The sequence below is a fragment of the Corapipo altera genome, unplaced genomic scaffold, assembly GCF_003945725.1.
Source record: "Corapipo altera isolate COAL_440 unplaced genomic scaffold, ASM394572v1 45, whole genome shotgun sequence".
Taxonomy (NCBI): Eukaryota; Metazoa; Chordata; class Aves; order Passeriformes; family Pipridae; genus Corapipo; species Corapipo altera.
The window spans coordinates 11,206,608-11,231,807 of NW_020884877.1; the positions used below are offsets into that span (position 1 = coordinate 11,206,608).

At 36.4% G+C, this 25,200-nt stretch overlaps 1 protein-coding gene across 1 annotated transcript in view; it reads left to right on the forward strand.

Moving 5' to 3' along the window:
• The window catches only part of TTN (titin), a 237,924-nt gene that overhangs the window by 71,366 nt on the left and 141,358 nt on the right, over positions 1-25,200 (forward strand). The window contains exons 78-119 of the mRNA XM_027637206.1: positions 59-346; positions 565-843; positions 948-1,226; positions 1,308-1,586; positions 1,737-2,024; positions 2,185-2,472; positions 5,151-5,432; positions 5,709-5,987; positions 6,098-6,379; positions 6,504-6,782; positions 7,273-7,560; positions 7,707-7,985; positions 8,071-8,349; positions 8,448-8,726; positions 9,166-9,453; positions 9,608-9,895; positions 10,423-10,713; positions 11,419-11,706; positions 12,720-12,812; positions 12,935-13,220; positions 13,475-13,655; positions 14,010-14,099; positions 14,182-14,449; positions 14,548-14,808; positions 15,385-15,594; positions 15,702-15,779; positions 15,894-15,920; positions 16,591-16,638; positions 17,512-17,568; positions 17,706-17,780; positions 18,068-18,322; positions 18,973-19,065; positions 19,536-19,613; positions 20,306-20,374; positions 21,001-21,084; positions 21,325-21,387; positions 21,646-21,711; positions 22,066-22,146; positions 22,696-22,773; positions 23,448-23,525; positions 24,024-24,107; positions 24,422-24,520. Of these exons, the coding sequence (XP_027493007.1) occupies positions 59-346; positions 565-843; positions 948-1,226; positions 1,308-1,586; positions 1,737-2,024; positions 2,185-2,472; positions 5,151-5,432; positions 5,709-5,987; positions 6,098-6,379; positions 6,504-6,782; positions 7,273-7,560; positions 7,707-7,985; positions 8,071-8,349; positions 8,448-8,726; positions 9,166-9,453; positions 9,608-9,895; positions 10,423-10,713; positions 11,419-11,706; positions 12,720-12,812; positions 12,935-13,220; positions 13,475-13,655; positions 14,010-14,099; positions 14,182-14,449; positions 14,548-14,808; positions 15,385-15,594; positions 15,702-15,779; positions 15,894-15,920; positions 16,591-16,638; positions 17,512-17,568; positions 17,706-17,780; positions 18,068-18,322; positions 18,973-19,065; positions 19,536-19,613; positions 20,306-20,374; positions 21,001-21,084; positions 21,325-21,387; positions 21,646-21,711; positions 22,066-22,146; positions 22,696-22,773; positions 23,448-23,525; positions 24,024-24,107; positions 24,422-24,520 (7,905 nt within the window). The remainder of the gene's footprint in view (positions 1-58; positions 347-564; positions 844-947; positions 1,227-1,307; positions 1,587-1,736; positions 2,025-2,184; positions 2,473-5,150; positions 5,433-5,708; positions 5,988-6,097; positions 6,380-6,503; positions 6,783-7,272; positions 7,561-7,706; positions 7,986-8,070; positions 8,350-8,447; positions 8,727-9,165; positions 9,454-9,607; positions 9,896-10,422; positions 10,714-11,418; positions 11,707-12,719; positions 12,813-12,934; positions 13,221-13,474; positions 13,656-14,009; positions 14,100-14,181; positions 14,450-14,547; positions 14,809-15,384; positions 15,595-15,701; positions 15,780-15,893; positions 15,921-16,590; positions 16,639-17,511; positions 17,569-17,705; positions 17,781-18,067; positions 18,323-18,972; positions 19,066-19,535; positions 19,614-20,305; positions 20,375-21,000; positions 21,085-21,324; positions 21,388-21,645; positions 21,712-22,065; positions 22,147-22,695; positions 22,774-23,447; positions 23,526-24,023; positions 24,108-24,421; positions 24,521-25,200) is intronic.

A 25,200-nucleotide genomic window follows, 5' to 3' on the forward strand; every position in this document is an offset into this window, starting at 1 on the left:
TGAAAAAAACCCCAAAACCAACCTTTCTCTTCCTGTGCTTCTTCCCTGTCCTACTTAGATCGTCTTGTTCCTCCTTCATTCTCAAGAAAATTAAAAGAAACAAATGGGGTACTGGGATCCTCAGTGCTGCTGGAGTGCAAAGTGTCTGGCACATCCCCCATATCTGTGTCCTGGTTTCAAGATGGGAATGAGATTGTTAGTGGAGAAAAATATGAAATCTCATTCTTGGATGATGTTTGTGCTTTGAAGCTGAATGCTCTGGATGCCACAGATACAGGGACATATACCTGTGTGGCAGCCAATGTGGCTGGATCTGATGAATGCAGTGCCTTCTTGACTGTACAAGGTCAGTGTAAGGATACTACAGTACTTTCACCAAAATTCTTCTTCCCTCTTCTCTTTCTCCCCTCTGCTTTCTCATGGTTTCTTTTTCATGTTTGTTTTTTGGGGGGATTTTTCCTGTGGGTTTTTTTTCTTGACTCAAATCTGTTCCAGTTTTCCTCCCCACAGAAACTCTCCTATTAACATCTTTTTCCCTCTTTCACTTCTTTGCATGATCTTTAGAACCACCTTCTTTTGTGAAGACACCTGATCCTCAGGAAGTTTTGCCTGGATCAAGTGTAACATTTACCAGCTACATCAAGGGTAGTGCTCCCTTCAAAGTGACCTGGTTTCGAGGCATCAGGGAACTGGTGCCGGACAGCAACTGCTCCATCTCTTTCAAAGAATCTGTGGCACAGCTGCAGCTGTACAACGTGGAGCCAGGCCACAGCGGGGACTATGCCTGTGTGGTCACAAATGATGCTGGCAGTGCCTCATGTACAACCCAGCTCTTTGTTAAAGGTGTGTTTGAGTGTGTGCATGAATGCACAGTTGTCTTAATTCACGGTCTGCCTGCATCTCTTCCACTTCTGTCCCTCTCACTATTGATTTATACCTCTTCACAGAGCCTGCAGTCTTTGTGAAGAAATTAAGTGATTTCAGTGTGGAGCAGGGGAAGTCCATTGTGCTGGAAAGCAGCTACATAGGTACCCCTCCCATCTCTGTCACCTGGAAAAGAAATGGCATACCCATTGCACAGTCCCCACGCTGCAGTGTTACAACTACTGAAAAATCTGGCATTCTTGAAATCTTCAACAGCACCAAGAATGATGAAGGCGAATACACCTGTGAGGTGGCAAATGAGGCGGGTGGGGATGTTTGCCACAGCCTTGTATCCATCTTAGGTATGCCTCAACCCTGATTCCCCTAAGGCACCCACCCCAGTGATGCTCTGTCTCTGCTCACCATGCTCTCTCCTTCCCTAGAACCACCCTATTTTGTCACACATCTGGACCGTGTGGAGGTGAAGGTTGGCGAGCCCTTGATCTTAAAATGCCAGATTGGTGGTTCGCCAGAAATCAAGGTGTCCTGGTATAAAGATGACACCAAGCTGAGATCAACACAAGCTTACAAAATGCACTTCAAGAACAATGTGGCGACACTGGCATTCTCCACTGTAGAGGATAGCAACATTGGAGAATATATCTGCAAAGCAGAAAATAGCATCGGCTTCGCCACCTCCACAGCTTTGCTTGTTGTTAAAGGTGATGGACCAAGGGCCACTCTTTTCTGGGGTAGTTTGTAGGAACTCTTTTTTGCCTTCAGGAAGGGGTTCTTATTAATTTCCAAGTTAATTAATTCCAGGTTGACAGGATGGCTTCTTACTGATAGTGGTGATTATTATTGTTTTACAGAACGTCAACTTCCCCCTACATTCACCAGAAAACTAAAAGATATTCAGGAGGTGGTTGGTGCCCCAGTGACATTTGACTGCCGTATAAATGGCTCAGAGCCTATCCAGGTGTCTTGGTACAAGGATGGGGTTCTCTTAAGCGACAGTGATAACATGCAATCAGCCTTCTTAAATAACGTTGCGACTCTCCAAATCTTGCAAACTAGTATGGCTCACTGTGGCCAGTATACTTGCTCAGCCCAAAATGCTCTGGGGACTGCATCTTCCAGTGCCAAACTTCTCCTCACAGGTTTGTACCTCATACTTTAATGAAGAATTTTCTATGTCTTTGCTCTCTTATTTCCCCCCACCTTTTCCGACTCTACCCTTTGTGCAGTGGCAAGGGACAATGGGCACGGAGTGGTGAGAAGGGCTTGATGATGAGTTCTGGCATACTTTCCTCTTTGCAGAACAACTACAACCTCCATTCTTTGACATCAAACCAGTATCTATCGATGTGGCACTAGGGGAAAGTGCAACCTTTAAGTGCCATGTGACTGGTTCTGCTCCCATGAGGATTACTTGGACCAGAGACAACAGAGAGATTCGTCCTGGTGGCAACTACAAAATGACACTCGTGGAAAACACAGCCAGCTTGACAGTCCTAAAAGTTGGTAAAGGGGATGCTGGACTCTACACATGTACTGCCAGCAACAGTGTTGGAAAGGACGCGTGCGCAGCTCAGCTGGCTGTACAAGGTATTGCTGTGGGCTTTAGTGTTCATAAGGCTTTTCTTTGCAAGACACACTGGAAAACACAGTCCTGAATACAGACGTGCAATTAACAACCTTCACAAGAGGCTACATTAAGATGTCTTATTTCACTTAAATATTATTGTAATACATAAATACTTATTAATCTTTCTTCTGATCTGGTATAGTGTGTGATTTTTCTTATCAAAGGGATTCTTCCATTGAAATGTTAACTCTCGCTTAGTACCCTGTTGCGTCTTTATGAATGGTCATGTTGGCCAGCAAAATCTAGCTTTCTGAAGTCTTTCTCCAGCAGTGACATTCACTAGGTTGCCCATGGGAGGGAAAGAAACTGACAGAAACTCAGCTCACTTATGAGGCTTAAAAGTATTTGTACTGGGTGTGCAGCTCCTGCAAGTAGTTTTGCTCTTTCACAGGCTGAAAACATTGAAAATTGCTGTTCTAGACAGCAAAACTGGAGGATCTGAGAGCAGACTTGGTAACAAATATCTGTTCCAACAACACTTCACTTCTCCACATAGTGTGTGGATCTAAAAGTGAAATCTAAATTTATTACTGGGTCAGACTCTATTGGTACGAGTGACACTTGTATATTAGGGCAATTTTCTCAAAGTAGGTGGGAACTATTTATAACTGTTCCTGACATCTTATTCTTACTGATTTTGTAAAAGAAGAAATGTAAAATACACTGCTTAGATTATGCTTGAGTTCAGATGTCCCTGTTGGTTTAGCATTTTCATTCCTTTTTTTTTCTTTTTCCTCTGTATGAATTTGGGGGAAAAATATTTCAAGAGTAACTCCTTTTACTCGCTAAGACAAATAACACAGGAAGTTGAACTTCCAGTAGCAAGATTTTGTATTAATTGTGTAACAAATGTTTTTTATATATCGAGTATATTCTAGCCTTAGGGATTTTTCTTGGTGGGGATGGGAAGAGTGTATAAGACTGAATTATCTGAATTCAGTAATAAGTAGGGTTGCTGTACTATGTGGCTTAATTTACAGAAGGTTGTAGTAAGAAATCTAATCTCTTCAAAAGATCTGAAGCTTCTTTCCACCGCAATCACAATTCTGTTTATTATTAATTATAACATTGCTAATAGGTTTATTTGACCAGAGTTACCATTCATAAAGTGATCCCAGCTGACCTTATTTATTTTCTTACCCTTCAAATCTTTATTCATAAAATCCTGGGGTTTTTTTTCAGGATTATTATTTTATTTTTTGATCCTGAGTTTACACTTAAAGTCGCTTCAGTCCTTTAGAATTTGTACAGTTTCCCCAGGGCTGTTAAATTAGTGATGTTTGTTGTTTTCAGCCAATTTCTATAGAGCTTGGAAGCGCAATCTCTTTGTGTGTATTGATTTGCATTGTGTTCAATTTGAGTATATACTGTCTCACTTCTATGGCATGCAACTTGTTTGTAGAATTAGGATCTTTTGTTCAATTGACCTTGAAAAACTCCCAGTTTTTTGTTAACTTTCTCACTTTAACATCTAATATTCCCAATCCGTTAGTTTTAACAATTGCTTTATGTTCTAAAAACTACTTTACATTCTAAATATATACCTTACTAACATGCATATCCTCATTTTTTGAAAGGAGTGGAATTAGACTGTAACTACTCAGCAACTGTTAATATGCAGATAGATAATCAACTTCCTCTCAAATTTGAAATCTGATAGTAAACTGCTAAGGTCCCAAGAGTCCCGACGTTAACGACCCATTATTTATATTTTTAGAAACTCTAAGGAAGTTTTGTTACTAACAACACAGGATGTTCTGCAATTGACCCACAGGTTGAAGTAACCCACAATAAAATAGATATTCTTCCTACACTTTACAGACAGATGCGCAAAGTGGCACTTCATCCTGGTTTGCAGAGAGATTTGCTTGTTGTGCCCACATTACCACCTCTTAGTTTTACTGGTTATATCTTTGATCCACAGGCATTCAGTCTTGTGATTCTAATCATCCACATGGTACTTTTGATGAAAAGTGTCGAACCTCCATTCCTTTCCTCTACTTATGGAACAAAATGTAACCATCTGGTTTACTTTTCAGTCACAGGACATTTAACACCAACTTCTGTAATACCAGTCATCTCATAATTCTTGTCAGCATGATTATTTTGAAGCTCTTTTGTTTGCTACATAAGCTCCTTAACTTTTATTCCTTACATGCAACTTTATGTTTGGCTTCGCATTAAATGTGTGAGAGGTTATAATGCAGAAACATTTATTGACTATATTAATTATTAGTCACATATTAAGATATAAAGCAGTTGCTCTAATGCTCAACAGAAATGCTTTTACTAATGTTGCTTGGCTGAACAGTTGTATTCTTGCATTTCCATCCGGCATTTTGATTGGTCATGTATTACAAGAGGATATTTCTTAAAGAATAAGTAGTGAATACATACAAGGAGAGGTACAGTGGGTCAATAAAGTAAGGAGAAACTAACTAAAATGCATATAGAGAACTTGTTTGCTTCCTAATCTAGATTTTGGACCAACTCAAAATCATCTAAAAAATCTATAACCATTGCAAAATCAGATTTTTCCCATAAGTCCCTAAAGTTTACAGTTTTTCTTACTTATCTCCCTGCTTATTCAAAGAATCAGTGCAGTTTAAAGCATCATCTCCCCTTTTTGGCTTTCCAGAACCACCAAGGTTTATTAAGAAACTAGACTCCTCAAAACTTGTGAAACAGCACGATTCCATTAAGTATGAATGCAAAGTAGGTGGATCTCCAGAAATCAAAGTCACCTGGTACAAGGGTGAAACTGAGATTCATCCCAGTGAAAAATACAGAATGTCCTTTGAGGATTCAGTGGCAGTCATTGAAATGCACAACCTCAGTGTTGAAGACAGCGGTGACTACACGTGTGAAGCTCAGAATCCAGCGGGTAGTGCAAGCACCAGTACTTCACTGAGAGTAAAAGGTCAGAACCTCAGTTCTTTCCTTCCATTTCTAGCAGTAAAAGTCCTCCTTTGTCGAAAAACTCTTAAATTCCACTTTCTTTTGTCAGGGAGGCCAAAACCTCTCTGACTAGATGGCAAATCTCTTGTTTGTTTCTGATCTCTGTGGGAGGTCTTTCTTATCCATTGTTTATCTTCACTATTCGGCATCAGAATGGCTCCTTGAATTGTCTGTCCTCTTAAATCTACTTTGCTCAAATAACATAAACTATAGTTCTTTTCTTTTTATTTTTTTCCAGCACCCCCCATTTTTACCAAGAAGCCCCATCCAGTCCAGACCTTGAAAGGGTCTGATATTCATCTGGAATGTGAGCTTCAGGGCACTCCTCCGTTCCAGATTTCATGGTATAAAGACAAACGAGAAATTCGGAGCAGCAAAAAGTATAAGGTCATGTCTGAGAACTATTCAGCTAGTATTCACATTCTTAGTGTGGATACTGCAGATGTTGGTGAATATCACTGTAAAGCTGTAAATGATGTCGGAAGTGACACCTGCATTGGCTCTGTAACACTAAGAGGTTTGTACAAAGATTGGCACCTTCTTGACATTTCTTTGTTCCTGTAGTTCTCCTCCTACTTTTCCGCTCCTGGTGTGTTTTTTTACTGTTAAATATCTTCTCTTAAATAGCACCACCAACATTTGTGAAGAAGCTGAGTGATCTCACAGTCGTAGTTGGGGAGTCAATTGAACTGCAGGCCGAAGTAAAAGGATCACAGCCCATTTCTGTTCTCTGGTTAAAAGACAAAGGGGAAATCATTAGAGAAAGTGATAATCTTTGGATCTCCTATTCAGAAAACATTGCAACTATGCAGATTGGAAATGCAGAACCAACCAATGCTGGGAAATATATTTGTCAGATAAAAAATGATGCTGGAGTTCAGGAATGCTTTGCCACGGTGAAAGTGCTAGGTTGGTAGCATGCAATAAAAACACAATGTGTTTTAAGATTCTTTAAAATTTAAATGTTAATTATAATGATAACAACTATTGCATTGTTGATTTAAAAATTTTTCTGACTTGCCTTTCATTGCAGAACCTGCAGTCATTGTAGAGAAACCAGGCCCAGTCAAAGTTACAGCGGGAGACTCTTGTGCTCTGGAATGCACAGTAGATGGCACACCAGAGCTTACTGCTAGGTGGTTTAAGGATGGTAATGAACTGTCCACTGACCATAAATATAAAATCAGTTTCTTCAACAAAGTATCTGGGCTTAAGATCCTCAATGCAACACTAGAAGACAGTGGAGAATATACTTTTGAGGTGAAAAACAGTGTTGGTAAAAGCAGCTGCACAGCTTCAGTGCATGTTTCAGGTTAGTTGACTACTCTTTTTGAGTACATATGATCCTTTAGTTCTTTTACAAAGCCTTCAGATAGCAAAGTGATTGTTGTGACTGGCAACCTAAGAAACTCATTGCTTGTGTAATCTTAGGAGTACTTGGCATGCTACTTTGACAGGCTTCAATAATAGATGCCTACCTAAACTCTGCGGGGCAGGAGTTATTGAAAGGACTTGATTTCTTCAGCTTTAATCTGCATGTCTTCTTGGACAGCTGGTGCAATATTGTTGCTTATGAAACAGAACAGCAAAAATAAAAGGTGTCCCTCAAAAAGTTTGGATGAAAGCTCCAGCATATCCTTAACAATCAACTATTTATATTTCAAATACTTGGGTGCTTAGCAGCAGAATGCTAACGCAGATACAGCAAAAGAAAGGTCATTCATTTTTTTACGCATGGAGAACTTTCTGCATTTTAAGACCCTGTATGGTAATTTTTAAATTTTTTTTTTAAACAAATGCAGATCGTATTATACCTCCTTCTTTCACAAGAAAACTGAAAGAAACATTCGGTCAGCTGGGTTCTTCTGCTGTACTGGAGTGCAAAGTTTATGGGTCACCACCTATTCTGGTTTCCTGGTTTCATGATGGACAAGAGATTACCAGTGGAGACAAGTATCAGGCTACCCTTGCAGACAATACCTGTTCTCTGAAAGTGAATGGACTTCAGGAATCTGATATGGGAACTTATTTGTGCACAGCTACTAATGCAGCAGGGTCTGATGAATGCAGCGCGTTTTTGAGTGTTAGAGGTCAGTATCAATAAAAAGCCAGAGTCAGATGGCACAAATTTATTTTCAGAAAAGCTTCATTCTTTGCTTTCTTGCATATTTCTCATTACTGTGCTCTTCAAAAGAAGTTCAAATGTACTTCTTCTCTTTTCTATTTGTGTGCTTAGAACCACCATCTTTTGTGAAGAAACCTGAACCACTGGATGTTTTATCTGGGGCAAACATAACCTTTACTAGTATCATAAAAGGTTCCTCTCCACTGGAAGTTAAATGGTTCAGAGGCAGTGTTGAACTAGTACCAGGACACAGATGCAATATCACCTTGCAAGATTCAGTTGCAGAACTGGAGCTCTTTGATGTAAATCCCCTTGAGAGTGGAGATTACACTTGCCAGGTCTCTAATGAGGCAGGAAAAATTTCTTGCACTACACATCTTTTTGTCAAAGGTTTGTCCAGACTAATGCTTCTTATACTTATAAAGATGATCTTTTGGCTTTATTTAATTTGGTTTCTTCTCATTGTTCATTATAGAACCAGCCAAATTTGTGAAGAAGGTGAATGATTTAAGTGTAGAGAAAGGGAAAACTTTAATCTTGGAATGCACATATATGGGTACTCCACCGATTTCAGTGACATGGAAGAAAAATGGAGTTAACATAATGCACTCTGAAAAGTGTAGCATCACCACTACAGAAACATCTGCCATACTGGAAATCCCTAGCAGTAAACTAGAAGATCAGGGGCAATATTCTTGTCATATCGAAAATGATTCTGGGAAAGATAATTGTCATGGTGCAATCACAATACTAGGTGCGTCAAGACACCGTCACTCCATCGAGTGTTATTTGAATTCCTAATGCTCATTGTGCAATATCTTTTTATGCTAATGGTGTTTCTTTGTCCTTCAGAACCCCCTTACTTCATTACACCCTTGGAGCCAGTGCAGGTGACTGTTGGGGATTCTGCATCCTTACAGTGCCAGGTTGCTGGAACACCAGAAATGATTGTATCGTGGTACAAAGGCGATACAAAGCTGAGAGGAACTGCTACTATGAAAATGCACTTTAAGAACCAAATTGCTACTCTGGTTTTCAGCCAGGTAGACAGTAGTGACAGTGGGGAGTACATCTGCAAAGTAGAAAACACTGTTGGGGAGGCTGCTTCTTCATCTTTGCTCACAGTTCAAGGTGAATATTTCAATTTTAAAAATAAGAATATGACCTATATTTCCTAAGTATGCTTTGCTGTTTTGAAAAACAAAGATTACCTCTTCCTTGTAAAACACTTTACTCTTTCTTGATGTATAAGATACCCTTGGCACTGTCTTCTACTAACAAAGGCCTGCCAGTAAAGCTAATTGAAAAGTGTCACCACACCTCTTCTGTAGTGTTACAAGCTTCCATCTTCTTTCCTTACTGAGGATATTTCTTTGATTGTTTCCACCATTAGCAGTCCTGAAGATTAAACAGGCTCACTAGATGTAACTGAGGGCGGAATGGTTATATATTTTCCTGCCGTCGTACGCACAGGGCTCTTTTCACATCAGGTTCAAAATAAATGATATGCTGAATAACACTTTGCATGTCTTCTGAAAGACCTCACTGTACAATACCTGTTTTCTTACAGAGCGTAAACTTCCTCCTTCTTTTACACGAAAATTAAGAGATGTTCATGAAACTGTTGGCTTACCAGTTATGTTTGATTGTGGCATTGCTGGTTCAGAACCCATCGAAGTATCTTGGTTTAAAGACGGTGCACGTGTAAAAGAGGACTACAATGTTCACACATCCTTCGTAGATAATGTAGCAACTCTCCAGATTTTGAAGACAGATAGGAGCCTTATTGGGCAATATACCTGCACAGCTACCAATGCTATTGGGACTGCTTCTTCTAGTGGCAGGCTTATCCTTACAGGTCGGTAGGCTGTGAAATATTTAATAGAAATATATTAAAACTAAGTTTTACTTTATATATGAATTTAGTATTGTACAAAAGATGCTTATTTCACAGAGATTTAAAGTAAATCGAGATTTTAAAGTGGTGCTTTTTTATTTCTTTCACTCTTCAGAAGGGAAGACTCCTCCATTCTTTGACATCCCACTTACACCTGTGGATGGTATTATTGGAGAAAGTGCTGACTTTGAGTGTCACGTTTCTGGAACACAGCCTATTAGAGTCACTTGGGCAAAAGATGACCAAGAGATTAGAACAGGAAGAAATTATCAGATCAGTTATGTAGACAATACAGCCCATTTGACCATCTTGAAAGTTGACAGGGGAGATTCTGGAGTATATACATGCTATGCTAGCAATGAAGTTGGAAAGGACTCTTGCACAGCTCAACTGACTGTTAAAGGTATTGAATAGATAATACATTATGTGTACATTTTTCTTCCTTCAATTATAAAGGATGTTACCCTTATTACTGCTAGATAACTTTGAGAAAACTTTTTAGATGTAGCCTAAAGTACCTATGTGGAGATACTTATGGGTGTTTTAAGGGAATTAGGAAGGGTCACTAGCAACAGTGGGAAGAGATGAAATATTTTATTTGGCCTACTTTCTTTATAGCCTCTGGCCTACTTCTTCTTCATAGGCTTTGGCCTATTTCTTAACAACTTGTCAAAACTCTTGGGGTTTTTTAAATGGTGTTTGGCTTAAATCAGTATAAGAATTTTTTTCAAGTAGGAAAATCAACTATGACAGTGACTGGAAAAGCAAGACACCTGTTGTTTATCTTAGCATAATTTCCCTTTAAAATTATATCCTGTTTAAATGTGAGCAAATAATTTCACAATGTTCAAATTTTTCTTGAAACATTTTCCTTAGAACTTTTCATCTCAAGTTAGATTCATGGAATTTATTCTTTTTTTTTTTTTACAGAACGAAAAACTCCTCCTACTTTTACTAAGAAACTGTCTGAAGCCATAGAAGAAACAGAAGGGAATGAACTTAAACTTGAGGGTCGTGTTTCTGGCTCTCAGCCTTTGACTGTTGCTTGGTATAAAAACAATCAGGAAGTCCATTCAAGTGCTCACTGTGAAATATCTTTCAAAAACAATACCTTGCTTTTGCATATAAAGGTCGTAGAGCAATCAGATGCTGGTTTATATACCTGTAAAGTGTCCAATGAAGCAGGAAGCGTGTTGAGTACATCTTCTGTTGTTATCAGAGGTTGGTTGAAGTCTTATTTTTCTTTGCTTCTTGCTGTTCTTTATTTTATTGAGCTGCAAATATATAGGTTCTCTCTTATAGGCTGGTTATACTTACCTTAACAGCAGTAATTTGTCCTGAGATGGATGTGATAAAACTTAGTTAAAACATAAAATCAAGAAATTCTTTTAGTTTTATGATTTAAAAACCCATTATTTTTCAGGAATAAGCTTCTTTTTCACTATTTGCTATTGCTGATTTAATGTGAATATTGAAATCTTTGTAATGTTTTTATTGAGTTTTTATTCATTCTTTTTTCATGGAATAACGGGGTTTGTGCAATTACATCTACATTTAGGCAGGGCTGACAGTGAGTTGCAGCAGCATGACACTTTATCATAATAGTCTTGCAGGAGATTTGCATTGTTTTTTTCTTTAAAGATTCTTCTATAGTTTTGCAGCCTAATAGCGCTTTAATTCTTATACTATGTTTTACATGTAAAGAATCTTACTGAGTGAATAAAGATATTTCTCACATGTTTGTATGGGAAACATGCTCTCATGCTCTCTTGATATTTATTCCATTTTCTAACATTATGATTGACATTCTCAGACTTCTATTTATCCTTATCCATCCTTGCCATTGCATCTTTGAGAATCACATCTTTCTCTTATATTCTTGATCATACTTTCCCAAGTATTCACTCAAGCATTTTCATATTCCAGAACCTAAAAAGCCTCCAGTTTTTGACCAGCCTCTTCAGTCAGCAGCAGGAGAGGAAGGTGATACGATCCAGCTTAGCTGTCATGTCCAAGGATCACAGCCAATCCGGATTCAGTGGCTGAAAGCAGGGAGAGAAATAAGAGCTTCAGACAGATGCAACTTCAGCTTTGTTAATGGAGTAGCTCTTCTAGAACTCGCTGCAGTTACCAAATCCGATTCAGGAGAATATGTATGCAAAGCTTCAAATGCAGCTGGCACTGATACTTGCAAATCTAAAGTGACAGTTAAAGGTATAGTAACATGGAGAAAATCAAGGCATAAAATGGAAATGTCAACAAAGATTCTATCCCACTTTGTTTTCTGTGGAACAAAAAAGTTAATAGTCTCAATAATCTTATAACAAACTATTTTATTATTTAGTTATTTGTAAAACTGTACAATCTGGTAGAATAGTATATTTAACAATAATTTATATCAATTAGTGACATAAACAGTGGGAGATCAGTGTCAGATCAGCAATATATTCTTACAAAGAAGAATTTAGTTTCTAAATCTAAACACCAAATTTAAGAAAAATGAATGCTAAATGAGTGAAATTACTTGGAGATGCATATTTTATGGAAAGGATCTGAACAGTGGTGTTTATTAAAGGAAAGTACAGAAGGAATTCGATTGAGCATATGGCCTTGGAGGCTAGTTGTTTCAAGACTGTTGCAACTCTGACATTTTAATCTTTTAGCTGAAGATAAATACTGTCCTTCCTAGTAGATCTTGCCTTACCATTGCATAAAAGACACAGAAGTTCAGTAGTATGTACAAACAGTATCTTTTTCGCTACACAGGTAGCCACAAGGCTAAGAACTACATAAATGAAAAAAAAAAAGAATCTAACAGATCACCAATAAAAATATGCAAGTAACTCTTACAGTGTAATATCCAGAAATAGACTGAAAAGAGAATATCTCACTAAAAACTAATCCATTTTAGAGAATGAGGCTTCTTATTTGCATATCCATCTATAAATTTGCAACCATGTAGAGTAAAATTACCTGACTGAAGTTAATGAACAGCTCAATATATGATCCACAGTGTTCAGTCTCATCTGTAAAATACAATTGAAAGTAAAATACAAGTTGATTAAAACAATATTCAAGTATTTTACATTGTTATCACTCGCATAGTATTTTATTCCATCTCAGGAATTAATTCCTTTTCTTGCAATTACTTCAGAAGCATCATCACGCGTGAACATAAGCTATTACATGAAACCATCTATTGTAACTATTTGACTCTGTTTTTTTAGAAAAACCAGCAGCTGCACCAGCAGCTAAGAAAGCAGAAGTGGAAGGCAAACTTTATTTTGTGTCAGAGCCTCAGAGTATCAAAGTCACGGAAAGTAAGAACCCTTTTCAAAACAGTAGCTTGTCTTCTATTTTCCTACACTTTTTGTTTGAGATTATGTCCCTCTGTCATAAAGAGGTGGAAAGACTTAGCTTCCTCATTTGCATCTTTCTGCAGAGACCGTTGCAACATTTATGGCAAAAGTTGGAGGAGATCCAATTCCAAATGTTAAATGGATGAAGGGAAAATGGAGGCAACTCAACCAGGGAGGCCGCATTATAATCCAGCAGAGAGGAGATGAAGCCAAACTAGAAATAAAGGACACAATAAAAACTGATTCTGGCATGTACAAATGTGTAGCTTTTAACCAACATGGTGAAATTGAGAGGAGTGTAAACCTACAAGTAGAAGAAAGAAAGAAAGAAGTTGTTGAAGAAGGGGATCTCAGGGCAAAACTAAAAAGGTATATTGAAAGTTTTTATAGATTAATTTGCTATCAACACAGAAGAAACTTTTTTTCTTGTACATCTCAGAACAAGATATAATTTTAAAATATTAATTAAATATTAATAACTGTACTAAAAATAGAAGCACCTGACTAGACTAAACCGAAGGATTTCACTGCACAAGACAGTTCTAAGGTGATGAAATTTCTCATCAAACAGCTTTCTAGGAATGAAATGCTGTATATTTAACTTATGTTATTGATTTGCATAGCACTCCAACAAAAAAGAAAGAAGAGGAAGAACAACCTATTGATATCTTGGAACTTCTCAAAAATGTAGATCCCAAAGAATATGAGAAATATGCTCGCATGTATGGAATTACAGATTTCCGTGGCCTCCTGCAAGCCTTTGAGTTACTAAAGCAAACTCAAGCAGAAGAAAGCCATAGATTGGTAAGATACAGTGTGACTGCAGCATTGGCTTTCTTAGGGGTAACATGGTTACTTAAACGGACTTGGTGTCCATACTCTGAAGTCAGGAAGGGTGCTGGAATTTCTGGTTCCTCTTCAGTTCTTTTCCTGACAGTTCTCAATTTCTTGCATGCTCAAATCCAAGAAGAATAAATGGGCCTTCTAGTTAAGTATGCTCTGTCTTCACAACTTCATTGCAATTGTTAAGATGGGAAGACATGCTAGTTACAGTACAGTTACAGAAAATTTCATGTAGGAATTAATTCTGTGTTGGATAAACATGACAGCTTGACATTTAGTATCCTTTAATCTTTGGGTATATTCTGCATTTTATAGGAAATTGAGCTCACAGAAAAAGCTCAAAGGGAAGATCAGGAGTTTGATGAACTTGTAGCTTTTATTCAGCAACGACTCTCACAAACAGAGGTAATATGTTTTTGGACTAATTTGTGAAATATTCAAACCCGTAGCAGGGAACTTGAAACTAATTTAAACTAATATTTTTCAGCCTATTACTCTGGTCAGAGACATTGAAAATCAGACGGTTTTAGCAGATGAGGATGCTATCTTTGAATGTGAGATTAAAATTAACTATCCAGAAATTAAACTTTCATGGTACAAGGGAACCCAGAAACTGGACTCCAATGACAAATATGAAATTAGAATTGAAGGTGATCGCCACATACTGAGAATTAGGAACTGTCAGCCTGAGGATCAGGGAAATTTCAGAATAGTGTGTGGACCACACATTGCCAGTGCCAGGCTAACTGTGATTGGTAAGTGTACTTTTGAAGTATGTATTTGAATTAATTTACATTTTATTTATTCCACTCTCTGATCTCTGCTTAAAATGTACGTTTTAACATGCTAATAGAACCTGCAGTTGAACGGCATCTTCATGACACTACTTTCAAGGAAGGAAAAACATGCACACTGACTTGTCAGTTCTCTATCCCAAATGCCAAGTCTCAGTGGTATAGAAATGGGAGACCTATTAAGATAGGAGGGAGATATTCAACGCAAGTCTCTGACAAAGTACACAAACTCATCATCAAGGATGTTAGAACAGAAGACGAAGGACAGTATACCTGCAAGCTTGACAGTCTAGAAACAACAGCAGATCTGGCCATTGAAGGTTTGTAAATATATAGAATCTCTTTATTACAACAGCGATAGACATTCTGGAGGTTCCGTTAGCAGAACAAATGAAAATAAAAATAATTTCTGAAAGACATGTTCCCAAACTTAGAAATGAACTAAATAAAAAATTTTACTGTCCTTTCTCTTTAGACAGTATGTGAAATACTTGGGTACATTAGTTTTTTTGACTAAACCATAATAATATTGTTCCCTGGCCTGCTAACAATCTGAGTGATACTAGCTTCTATTTTCTTTGATACTTTTATATTTTCCTTGGACTTTCTCTCTTTCTTAATTATTCTTTATCTTTAATTTCCTTGATGGCCACTCTTATATAATGTATCTGCACAGCAATCTTGTTATAGTTGTATTCTTATGTCTTCTAATCTTCATTCTTATATATAAGACTTCATAGAAGATGGAATGCCTTTTTCTTACTCTACTTGCTCAAGATCTATTGTTATTACCTTATTATAATTTAGCTATTATGATAAAAAATGAGAAGGAATTAGCAAAGGTAAATGGCGTGGTGAGGAATAACAATTGATGTATTTTTTGTTTCTAAAACCAGCGGAACCAATTCAGTTCACGAAGAGCATACAGAACATTGTTGTGAGTGAACACCAGTCTGCAACCTTTGAGTGCGAGGTGTCCTTTGATGATGCAGTTGTGACATGGTATAAAGGCCCCACTGAACTGAGAGAGAGTCCCAAGTACAGCTTCAGAAGTGAAGGTCGTTGTCATTATATGACTATTCACAATGTTAATGCAGAAGATGAAGGTAAATATGCGTGGAAAATCTGTGCTAGTGCCATTGTTTTATCTGATTTTGTTGTATGGTTTTGAATGATAGAAGCATATAAATACCAATATTCTTGGCTGCTGCAGGTGTATATTCCGTAATTGCTCGTCTTGAACCAAGAGGAGAAGCAAGAAGCACTGCAGAGCTCTATCTGGTAACCAAAGGTTAGCAACTTTCATAAACAAATTTGTGATCATAGCCATGTGCAGATTTGTTTGTTTGAAACATGATTCTGGAAAAATCAATAATCCTAAAAGAAATCTAATATTCTTTTGCAGAAATCAAACTGGAGTTGAAGCCACCAGGTAAAGTTCATGAGCAAGACTGGCACAAGATCATGTCTATACTCTGTCATAGATTTAGTGCATTGATCTGCTTTATTTTTTATTTTCAAATCTTTTTTTCCTGGTTATAGTAAGTAAAACTTATTCCCTGAAAAAATATTCCTCATCCACAGACATGTGGAACTATTTATTCTCATAACTAGGTGCAATGAATACTGTGATAACTCCATCATCAGTGACATTAATAGGGACAGTATAGGATGCCACATTCTCTAAAACACCGAAGTTTATTTTTGTTTGAATTGCTAAGGAACAGAACAATGAAGAGGTACCAATTAATAGATATGATGTCCTCTGCACAACTGAAAAAAAACCAACCAAGAAGGCAAAATCAGTAGCAATCATCTTGTGAAATAAAATTATTTTCTTTTTTGAATATTCCTAAGAACCTACTCCAAATGTTGCAAGCATTATTTAGAAACAAAATGTAACATTATCCAGTCTGTCCAGAAGAGGTTAATACAACTAGTTATCCGTTGGTTGGCTAGCTTATTCTTGAGGAGCAAGCTACAATCCTTGTATGTTACACAAAAAAAATTAAAGCACTGTGAGCTATTATTCTTGGGGAGAGCATACTGAATATTTTTATTAGTAGTATTTATTAAGTCAATTAAACATTTTGATTTTCTAGATGTTCCTGATGCTAAGGTTGCAGTTCCACCTCAAAAACCAGCTGAAGGTAGGGCAATAAACCATACTTGTTCTATATCTGCACTGAAGCAGAAGGCCAGTGGGAATCTCAGAGAAAAATCTTAGACAGCTGAGTGATAAGATCTGGATAATTGTTCTTGTACAAATGCAATATGGGTAAGACTTGGCTCGGATAGGCTTCTTTGCTGTGTGGAAGGTGAAAACTCTACACAAGTAGTGGTAGGAATGAAGCCTTTTTTCTTAAAAAGAGTTAGTCCTTCCATCAGGTTTTCCTATCAGTCTGTTGTTCATTTGATTGTCCTTTTACTTCCATCTTCCTCTCTGAAAATTTTTTATTTTCACCTCTTCTTTTTGCCACAGAAATATCTTCTAAACAAGCTGTCTAAATTACTGCCCTCTAAAAAAAAAAAAAATCTTTTAGAGCTATACAATGGATTGCACATATATTGCAAATGGTCTGTCCTTGGGCTCTGGTATTGGACTACAGACTACAAACATTATTTATACTTATGTTATATTCACTAGCTTACTACGAATCTTAGAAGCTCAGTCTTCTTGGGTTTATTTCCTGAATAATTTGGTAAATGTTTGCAGGGGCAGCAGGAGGGGAAAGATTTCATATTTAGATGAATTGCTATCAGCAACAATAGGAGAGTGATGGCAGCAAAGAAAATAAAACCGAGAAGGTTCAGGGTTCAAGTATGGGTAGAACAGGAATTTCCACTCAAAATAAATTTATTCAGCTACTGTAGACTGTGAGAATGAGCTCTGTGTTTGCTCTTACTCTGTAGCTGCAATAAAATCATATAATCCATTTTTCCGAACCAGGATTTTTTTTCATAATCAACTTTTTTCATATTATACTGAAATTATGTTCTAAATATTTCATTTTTCCTACAAGCTGCCCCTATTCCTATTCTTCTGCCTCTTGTTCCACCTCCAGAGAAGAAAAAGCCAGGTCAGAATACTTACAGTATTTGAACAGTGTGTACATGTTTCATGACTGTTGGGCTTTGGTTTTTTGTTTGGTTTTTGAGGGGATTGTTTAATTTATTTTTAATTAAATTTTTTAATAAATATTTTACTCTTAAGCAGAAAAAAAGGTTCCACTAAAGAAAGTCCCCCAAAAGGTGGTTAAAAAAGTTCCTGAAGAAGTCCCACCACCTAAAGGTGACTTTTTTTCCTTTTTTTTTCTTTTTAACTGTTTTAAAAATAGTAGAGTTACCTGGTGGAAACAAACTGTTTTGTTTTGCAGTACCTTGAATCAAACACAATTGTTTGATTTTTGTCTTTATGTTAAAAACACATATTTAAAATCCAAGCTGATTAGGACTGCTTAAAAAATAGTCCCTTGAACTGTCCGTGAAGGTGAAATAATTTCATTAAGTGTGAACATCCATGCCTTGCAAATTCCAGGCTATGATACAAATAATCAATTTTTTATTTTTTTTTTTAAGTTCCTGAGGTGCTGCCAGAGAAGCCCAAAGAGGTCAAAATAACATCCATGGCAAGGAGAGAAGAGATACATGAAGAAAAGAAGGAAATATATGAAATGCCTAAAGAAACTTATGAAGAATGGGAAGAAGATTATGGTGAAGACCATGATTATTATGTCAAGGAAGAAGGCTACGATGAAGGGGAAGAGGAATGGGAAGAAACTTATGAGAAAAGAGAAGTGACTTATGAAGAAAAAAGAGTTATTCATGAAGAAGGTATTTTAATTATCATACTATTTTGTTTTTTCTCTTTTCTCATATTTGATCTTGTGGCATCAATATTTTGAACCAAGCAACATTTTTAATTTGTTTTTTGTTACAATAACTGGAACCATAATATGCTGACAAATTTTAACTGACACTTGATGATAAGCCAAGGACCCTGGTACGGCAAGATGTATATGCAGATAAAAATGGATACATTATAATACATTATAATGTGATTGCCAATGGACTTTGCAGGTCTTAAAAACCTAATATGAGACAATAGTTTATAATAATATGTGTCATTTTTAGTTGTTTGGATGTTTCTTCTATCATTTTCATGTGTTCTAGATAAGTTTAATTTATGTTAAAAATTTCCAAAAAATGCTTTATGTTAGTGACTATATTTCAAAATTTCTTGCATGGTGTAACTGTCTTAGGTAGTAGTAATATGTATTCCTCTGGGAACAGAATTTGGATCTAATGAGAAACCATCAAACTTGGAAATAAGCAAAACATTTTACTGCAACAATTGTATCTCCAAAACTCTGTGTGTTTTTCAAATTCATAAAATTATAATGTCATAACTAATACCTTCCTGTCTATAGAGCCTTTAGGCAACACATTTTTTATCATTAAGTGCTTGTATTGGTTTTTTTAAGTGGTTGAAGTTCCTAAGAAACCTGTGCCTGAGCGAAAACCACCAGCAATTACAGCTGAAAAGAAGGAAAAGAAGGAAGTAACAGTTCAAAAAGGTATGAGTTTCCTGCAAAAATAACAAGAACATGCAGGTTAACATCTCTTATGCATCTCCTTCAAGGTGAATGATGCTGGTTATTCACATTTTTTTGGGAGGGAGAAAATTCTCTTTGTGTAACATGAGCAAGGGTCATGGCAATCCTTCCTCTTCTCCCACCTTATATACCTAAGCTCTCTGCTCAGTGGTGGTTGAAGCAAACTAAGAACTGATGGCAAAACCAAACTGAGCTTCAGTTATCCTTCCTTCTAGCTGTTTATTAGCCTTGAGTGTGGGTGTAACTGTTGAGCCTGGAAATGCTGCACATCTGAGAATTGTCCTCCATTTAGATCACTGCATATATCTCAGGGGAGGGTGGGCACTGAACAGTGCACAGCATGCACAAACATCGCCAATTCTACCTGGTTTGTGTCAGGAAAATAATTTGCAAGATTATTTAAAAAATAAATCTACCTGAATTACTTGCAGTTGTCAAGAAGCCAGTCGATGAAAAAGTGGAGATGACCACTCAGAGGGTTACAGAAGAAAAAGTCAAACGAGCTGAGGGTAACTACTGTTTAATTACCTTAATGTCATCTTTACATTAAAGTAGTGGCTATTGTTACTTAGCTGATCTGCATACCCTTTATCTTTACTTAACAAGGGTCTGATCAATTTTTCAGTCTTTGAAAAATCTAATAACAGCTTCTGCTTAATTCTTCAGAATAAGATTAAAAGCTTTTTAGGGGAAAATACTAAATGCAAATGCTAACTACCAATCCTTTAACAAAGGAAGTGAGTGTAAAATTGCACTGGGTGAAGTAGTGTGTTACTAAGCTGAAAAGGGGAAATTCCCATCTTGCTGAGATTTCCATCTTGACCCATCTACCAGGATATCTTGGTTAATTGTTTGGTTATGAAATAAAGATTTACCCTTATTCTCCCAGCAACTACTTCCTTTTTTATAGCATTTCCCATTCTGCAGCAAGATTCTATCAGCTGCAATTCAATATATGTCAGGAAATGACCTGTGTGTTAAATGCCCTGAGTTACCCAGCCCCTTTGGACAGTAACAATAAAATGAAAAATCACATTCCTTTTGCTCCTTTGTGTGGTTCCAAGATACCTGACTTAGCTACTGAGTTAGCTTCTTTTTGTCTTTTTTATTGTATTTTCAATATTACTGCTAGATAGCTGTAGAATTATTTTAATCTCTTTGATAAATATTTGACTGAATAACAAAATTCTAATGCCAACAGTTACCAAGAAAGTTGTACCACCAAAACCTACACCAATGGTCATTGAGGAAAAAGTTATGAAAAAGGAAGGTACAGATCAGCATCTCTCCATTACAGTTTACATTTTTTCCAGCATCCTGTGTGTTTCTGTGCATCTTGTCAATATGTGGGCCCGTGTGTGTGTATGTGGATCTATTGTACTAGTCACACCATAACTACTCTCAGTGTTTAAATAGTATGTGTACCATGCTTTAGTCTTTCATAAAGTCTGTTTTTAACATGTTTGTGGCTAGACTTTTGCTTCATGTTTAAGCAGCCTACAGAATATTGCAGTGTGATTTAGCTTTTTCTTCATCTATTCTGCCTGCTGGCCCATCCTTACATAATAAGCATAATTGTGCCCAAGTTACCAAAATATCTTTGAAGAACTGCCTTTGGAATTCTTTTGGTGTACTATTTCCAAAAGCCTGTGCATGCATTTGTTTTCAAATGTTTGGGTTAAAGGTGTCTGTGTCTGTAGTCTTTAACAAATACTAAATATTTTATTTGTGTGCTTGTTTTGTGTTCAGTATTTTGGAATATGAATACTGACTGTCTAAATATGTCTAGTACTTTAATGTGCAATACAGATAAAGATTTGATAAAAACTCACATGCTGACTACCACTAATCTGGATCTAGAATATAAAATACTAAAACAAAATCCTATCTTTAAAGTACCAACAGTAGAAACATGGACTGTTTCAGAAGAAAAGATGTCAGTTTCTGTCCACAGAGAAGAAGAGTATTCATATGATACAGGTATGTACAAAACCAAAAATCTGTGAACCCAAATCAAAACCAATCAATCCTAGTAGACTTTCTTTTGGTCTATTTTTATGTATGGCAAATTACATATTTAGACACATCGTATATTTGTCTTTCAGTATGCCTTGCTTCTTTTTGTTCATTGTGTGATGTAGCCTTAGTTTTCTTTAACCTAATAGATGGCAACATTTCAACTATTTTATCTTAATATTGTTTAAATGCTTTTCTTTGAAGAGCCACCAGAGCATGAGAAAACAGCTGAAGAAAGATTCTATGAAGCTGTTTACCCACTTGAAGGTAGATTGATTAAGGATGTGAGGCTAAACAATATTTGAGTTTATTTGTTTGTTTGTTTGTTTGTTTTAATTTGAATCAAATTCATTGTGAGATTTGCTGTTGTTTTTTGGTATTAAATTTTTTTACGTGTTAGCATACATGTTTCAGTGACCATTGTGTACTGGACACACATAATATCTTCTTCAAGTTTTTCAGATTTACTGTGGATATTGATATTTCTTATCTCAAAATTTAATATCTTTAAAATTCCTATTATAGCACAAAGGGAAGTTGAGGAGGAGGAAGAATTCATTTCTACAGAACTGGAGATCCCTCATGTTGAAGGTGAATAAAGTCTTTGCCTCATTGTGCGCCCCATTTTTCTGAACTTTCACTTTATGTGTCTCTAATACTGTTTACCAGAGGATAGCATAAAATAACTGAGATCTTTTCATTTCTCTATGGCTCTACTCTCCAAAGTCCAAGCCCTACTGCATTTCTGAATCTTATTATTCTTCAACACTGCTTTAAATAATTCTTTTAATAGCTTTTTTGAGATGAGTATATTGTATATGTTTGATAAAACAGCATAATTTTTGATATAGATTGTTTGCTTATACACCGTATTGAAAGCAGCCTACTGTGATTTACCAAGAATTTGAACTGTCTCCTAAATGATCACCACCTATCTCTTTAAAGTGCCTGAGGTACCAAAGAGGCGTGTTCCAGAAGAAAGAAAGCCTATTCCTGTCCCTAAAACAGAAGCTCCATCGGCTAAAGGTATTTCTACTGCCCTAGTAAAAAAAGAAAAAAGTAAAACCCAAACAGATTGTCTTTCATTGTATTATATTTCGTGTTTTCTTGAATATCTTATGAATTTACTCTCTTTGTGTCTTTGGTTTGGTATTACGTCCATATGCATTATTTGATTTGGCATTGTCTCCATTGCCCATTTTCACTTTTTCAATTGTGCTATAAAAACTCACAACTGGAATTTGTCTCAGCTTGAGCCCTTCTCTTTCCTAACAGGCTTGTGCTTATTGTTTGTATTTAGGTTGTGTGGCTTTTGGAGACAAGGTTAGGGTGTTTTTACTTCAATAGAGTCCCATGAAATGGGATAGTGCAGTGACTTTGACACTGGAGTTTTATACTGTATCATAGTGTCTTGTATAGTCTGTATATGTCCCAAAGGCTGTACATTGTGTTGGTTGCAGTGCTCAGCTCCTTGTCCAGGCACTGTCTTCATTCTATAAAACAATCTTGGATTACTGAAATCTGTATAAGTGTTCTGAGAGCTAAAGATCTCTTACTTTGACAATGTTTCCAAAGTGCCTGAAGTCCCTAAGAAACCTGTTCCAGAAAAGAAAGTTGCTGTTGCTAAAAAGGAGGTGGCTCCCCCAGCAAAAGGTACAGTATCTTTTGAATGTGAACTTTAACCAGTCACATGCTATTGTCCTGTTTTCCTAACTGTCATTCATTTCTCAACATAAGCATATGATACGTGCAGTCTTTGTGTGTTTTCTTGGATGTATGTTCTCATCTAAGACATTCAAAAGCCTTAGAAAGATTACTTAAAAGAATTTTAATACCTTAAGAGTTTCTAAAGTGCTAAAAAACCTGTGCCTGAAGAAAAAGTACGTTTGTGTTCCCAAAGGAGAACATGTGCATGCCAAAGACATGCTTACTGATGGAGTGTACGTTACCTGTTGAATTTTATTTTCCCATTAGTCTGTATGTAATCATGTTTGGTTTTATGCATAATCCTCTTTTATGTATAATTCTCTTTTTATGTATAATTCTCTGTGCACGTATGAGAGTTTTTAAGGCCAAGTAACATATTTGAGCAGCTCTTTCTTCAGTTAAGAATTCAGTCTTAAATAATTTGACAGTCTTTGAGCAACTGGTTTGATTTTTTTTTTCAAACATATGTTGCTCTTGTCTTATATCTTTCTATGTTAAGTGTATGAATGTGTTATATGGTATGTCTTGATATTCTTATAAATGGATTAATGAAATCTATAATGCTCCAATAAATCTCTGAAATACAGAATTCAATTATCTTATATTTTATCCTTTTTAAGTGCCAGAGGTGCCTAAGAAAGCTCCCCCAGAGAAAAAAATTGATGTTCTAAAAAGAGAGGAAGCTCCAACACCTAAAGGTACACTTAAGTAAATAACATTCTTTTCTTATTATCTTAAACATCCTGTTTATGTGCAATTTTAGTTTTTATCGTTAAGTGAATCTGGTTTTATTTGTACTTCAGTTATGTTAGATATGTATCTTTTGTGTCAGTTTTGTGGATAAATGTGCTATAGATGCAGTTTTAAAGCACCAGTTAGTTTTAGCTAATAATATTATAATTAATACCTTTGAAGTGTAAGAAGTACCTAAGAAACTGGCTCCAGAAGAAAAAATTCCATATGTTGCTAAAGTAGAAGCTCCCCCTGCAAAACGTACAATACAGTTCACCACAATATCATTTACTGTAGTCTTTAGACTACAGTATTTTTAGAACACACAGTATTCTTTAGAACATTTAATTTGTTTTGTGAACAAAATATGTCTATGTGTAGTCTTTTTGAACAACACATTTCTCTTACATGATGCATTTGCCAGTTTTTACTCCAGAGGTTCTAAAGCAAATACTTTTTTTAAGTGCCTGCAGTTCCTAAGAAACCTATCCCTAAAGAGAAAGTATCTCCTGCTGTTCCTAAAAAAATTGAGGCTCCTCCACCTAAAGGTATGCTTTCCAGCAGTATACAAGAATATGCTGTTTCTCAGCTTATGTTTGTATGTTCTGTGTTGTAATCAGTTGTTGATTTGTGCTTCACCTGTGAATTCTGCTGTTCTGATTCAGTGACAGTGAATCATTACATTATGTTGTATATGTTGTGTAATACCTATGAAAATATTCTTTCTGAATATTGAATCTCTGTTATATGTTATGTGCTCAGTAGTCTTAAGCAATTCTTTGGAAACGAATTTAGCATTTTGCAACATTGCTTTCACAATGGAACTGGAAAAGTATACATTTAATATTATTATCTTTCAAAGTGCCCGAACTGCAGAAGAAAGCCACTTTTGAAGAAAGAGTACTTATTACTGAAGAAAGAATATCTGTTGCCATTCCAGAGGAAATCCCACTACCTGAAGGTACACTATAAACAGATGAGTGAGAAACTTAAGCTTTACCTGCAAGTCTGTTGTTCTAACACCAAGATCAAAATACACAAAAATTTTGTGTTAGTTGTCTTGTATGAGTTTTGTGTTGAACATTTTACAGATTTGCAGGCAGCTAAGAGCCTTCTGAGTGTCATTTACCATTTCAGTCTTGAATGCCAGGATCCCACCGCATTGACAGGAGTGGAAACTCTACCACGGAATATAGTGATCTTCAGATCAGGCTCTCATAAATTTGTAATAGCAAATATGGATATATGGTTTAGTTTAGAATCCTCTAATTAGGGATGTAACCATCCATTTGTCATACTCTATGCAAAGCTCTCTGTAGCCCTGCAGATAACAATATTGTTTCCCTCTGCAGTATTAGTTTCCCCCCAGCTTTCAGTTCACATTCTCATACTCAAGGAAGACAGATCAGGTTTTTTAAGGTAGTATAATTCTGCATAAAATCTGCTTCAAGGTAACAAATCAGCATTTTGTCTGTTTTTATATCCCATTAATAACTATCCAGTGAAGACAATTTATATTTTCCATTAAAAAGCATAAATGAGTTTTTAGAAGCAAATATGAAAATCCTCTATCTAAAACATGAACTTGCAAATTATATTCCTATGGATATGTGCAGTGTTAATTTCTGTTTGTCTCCTGCA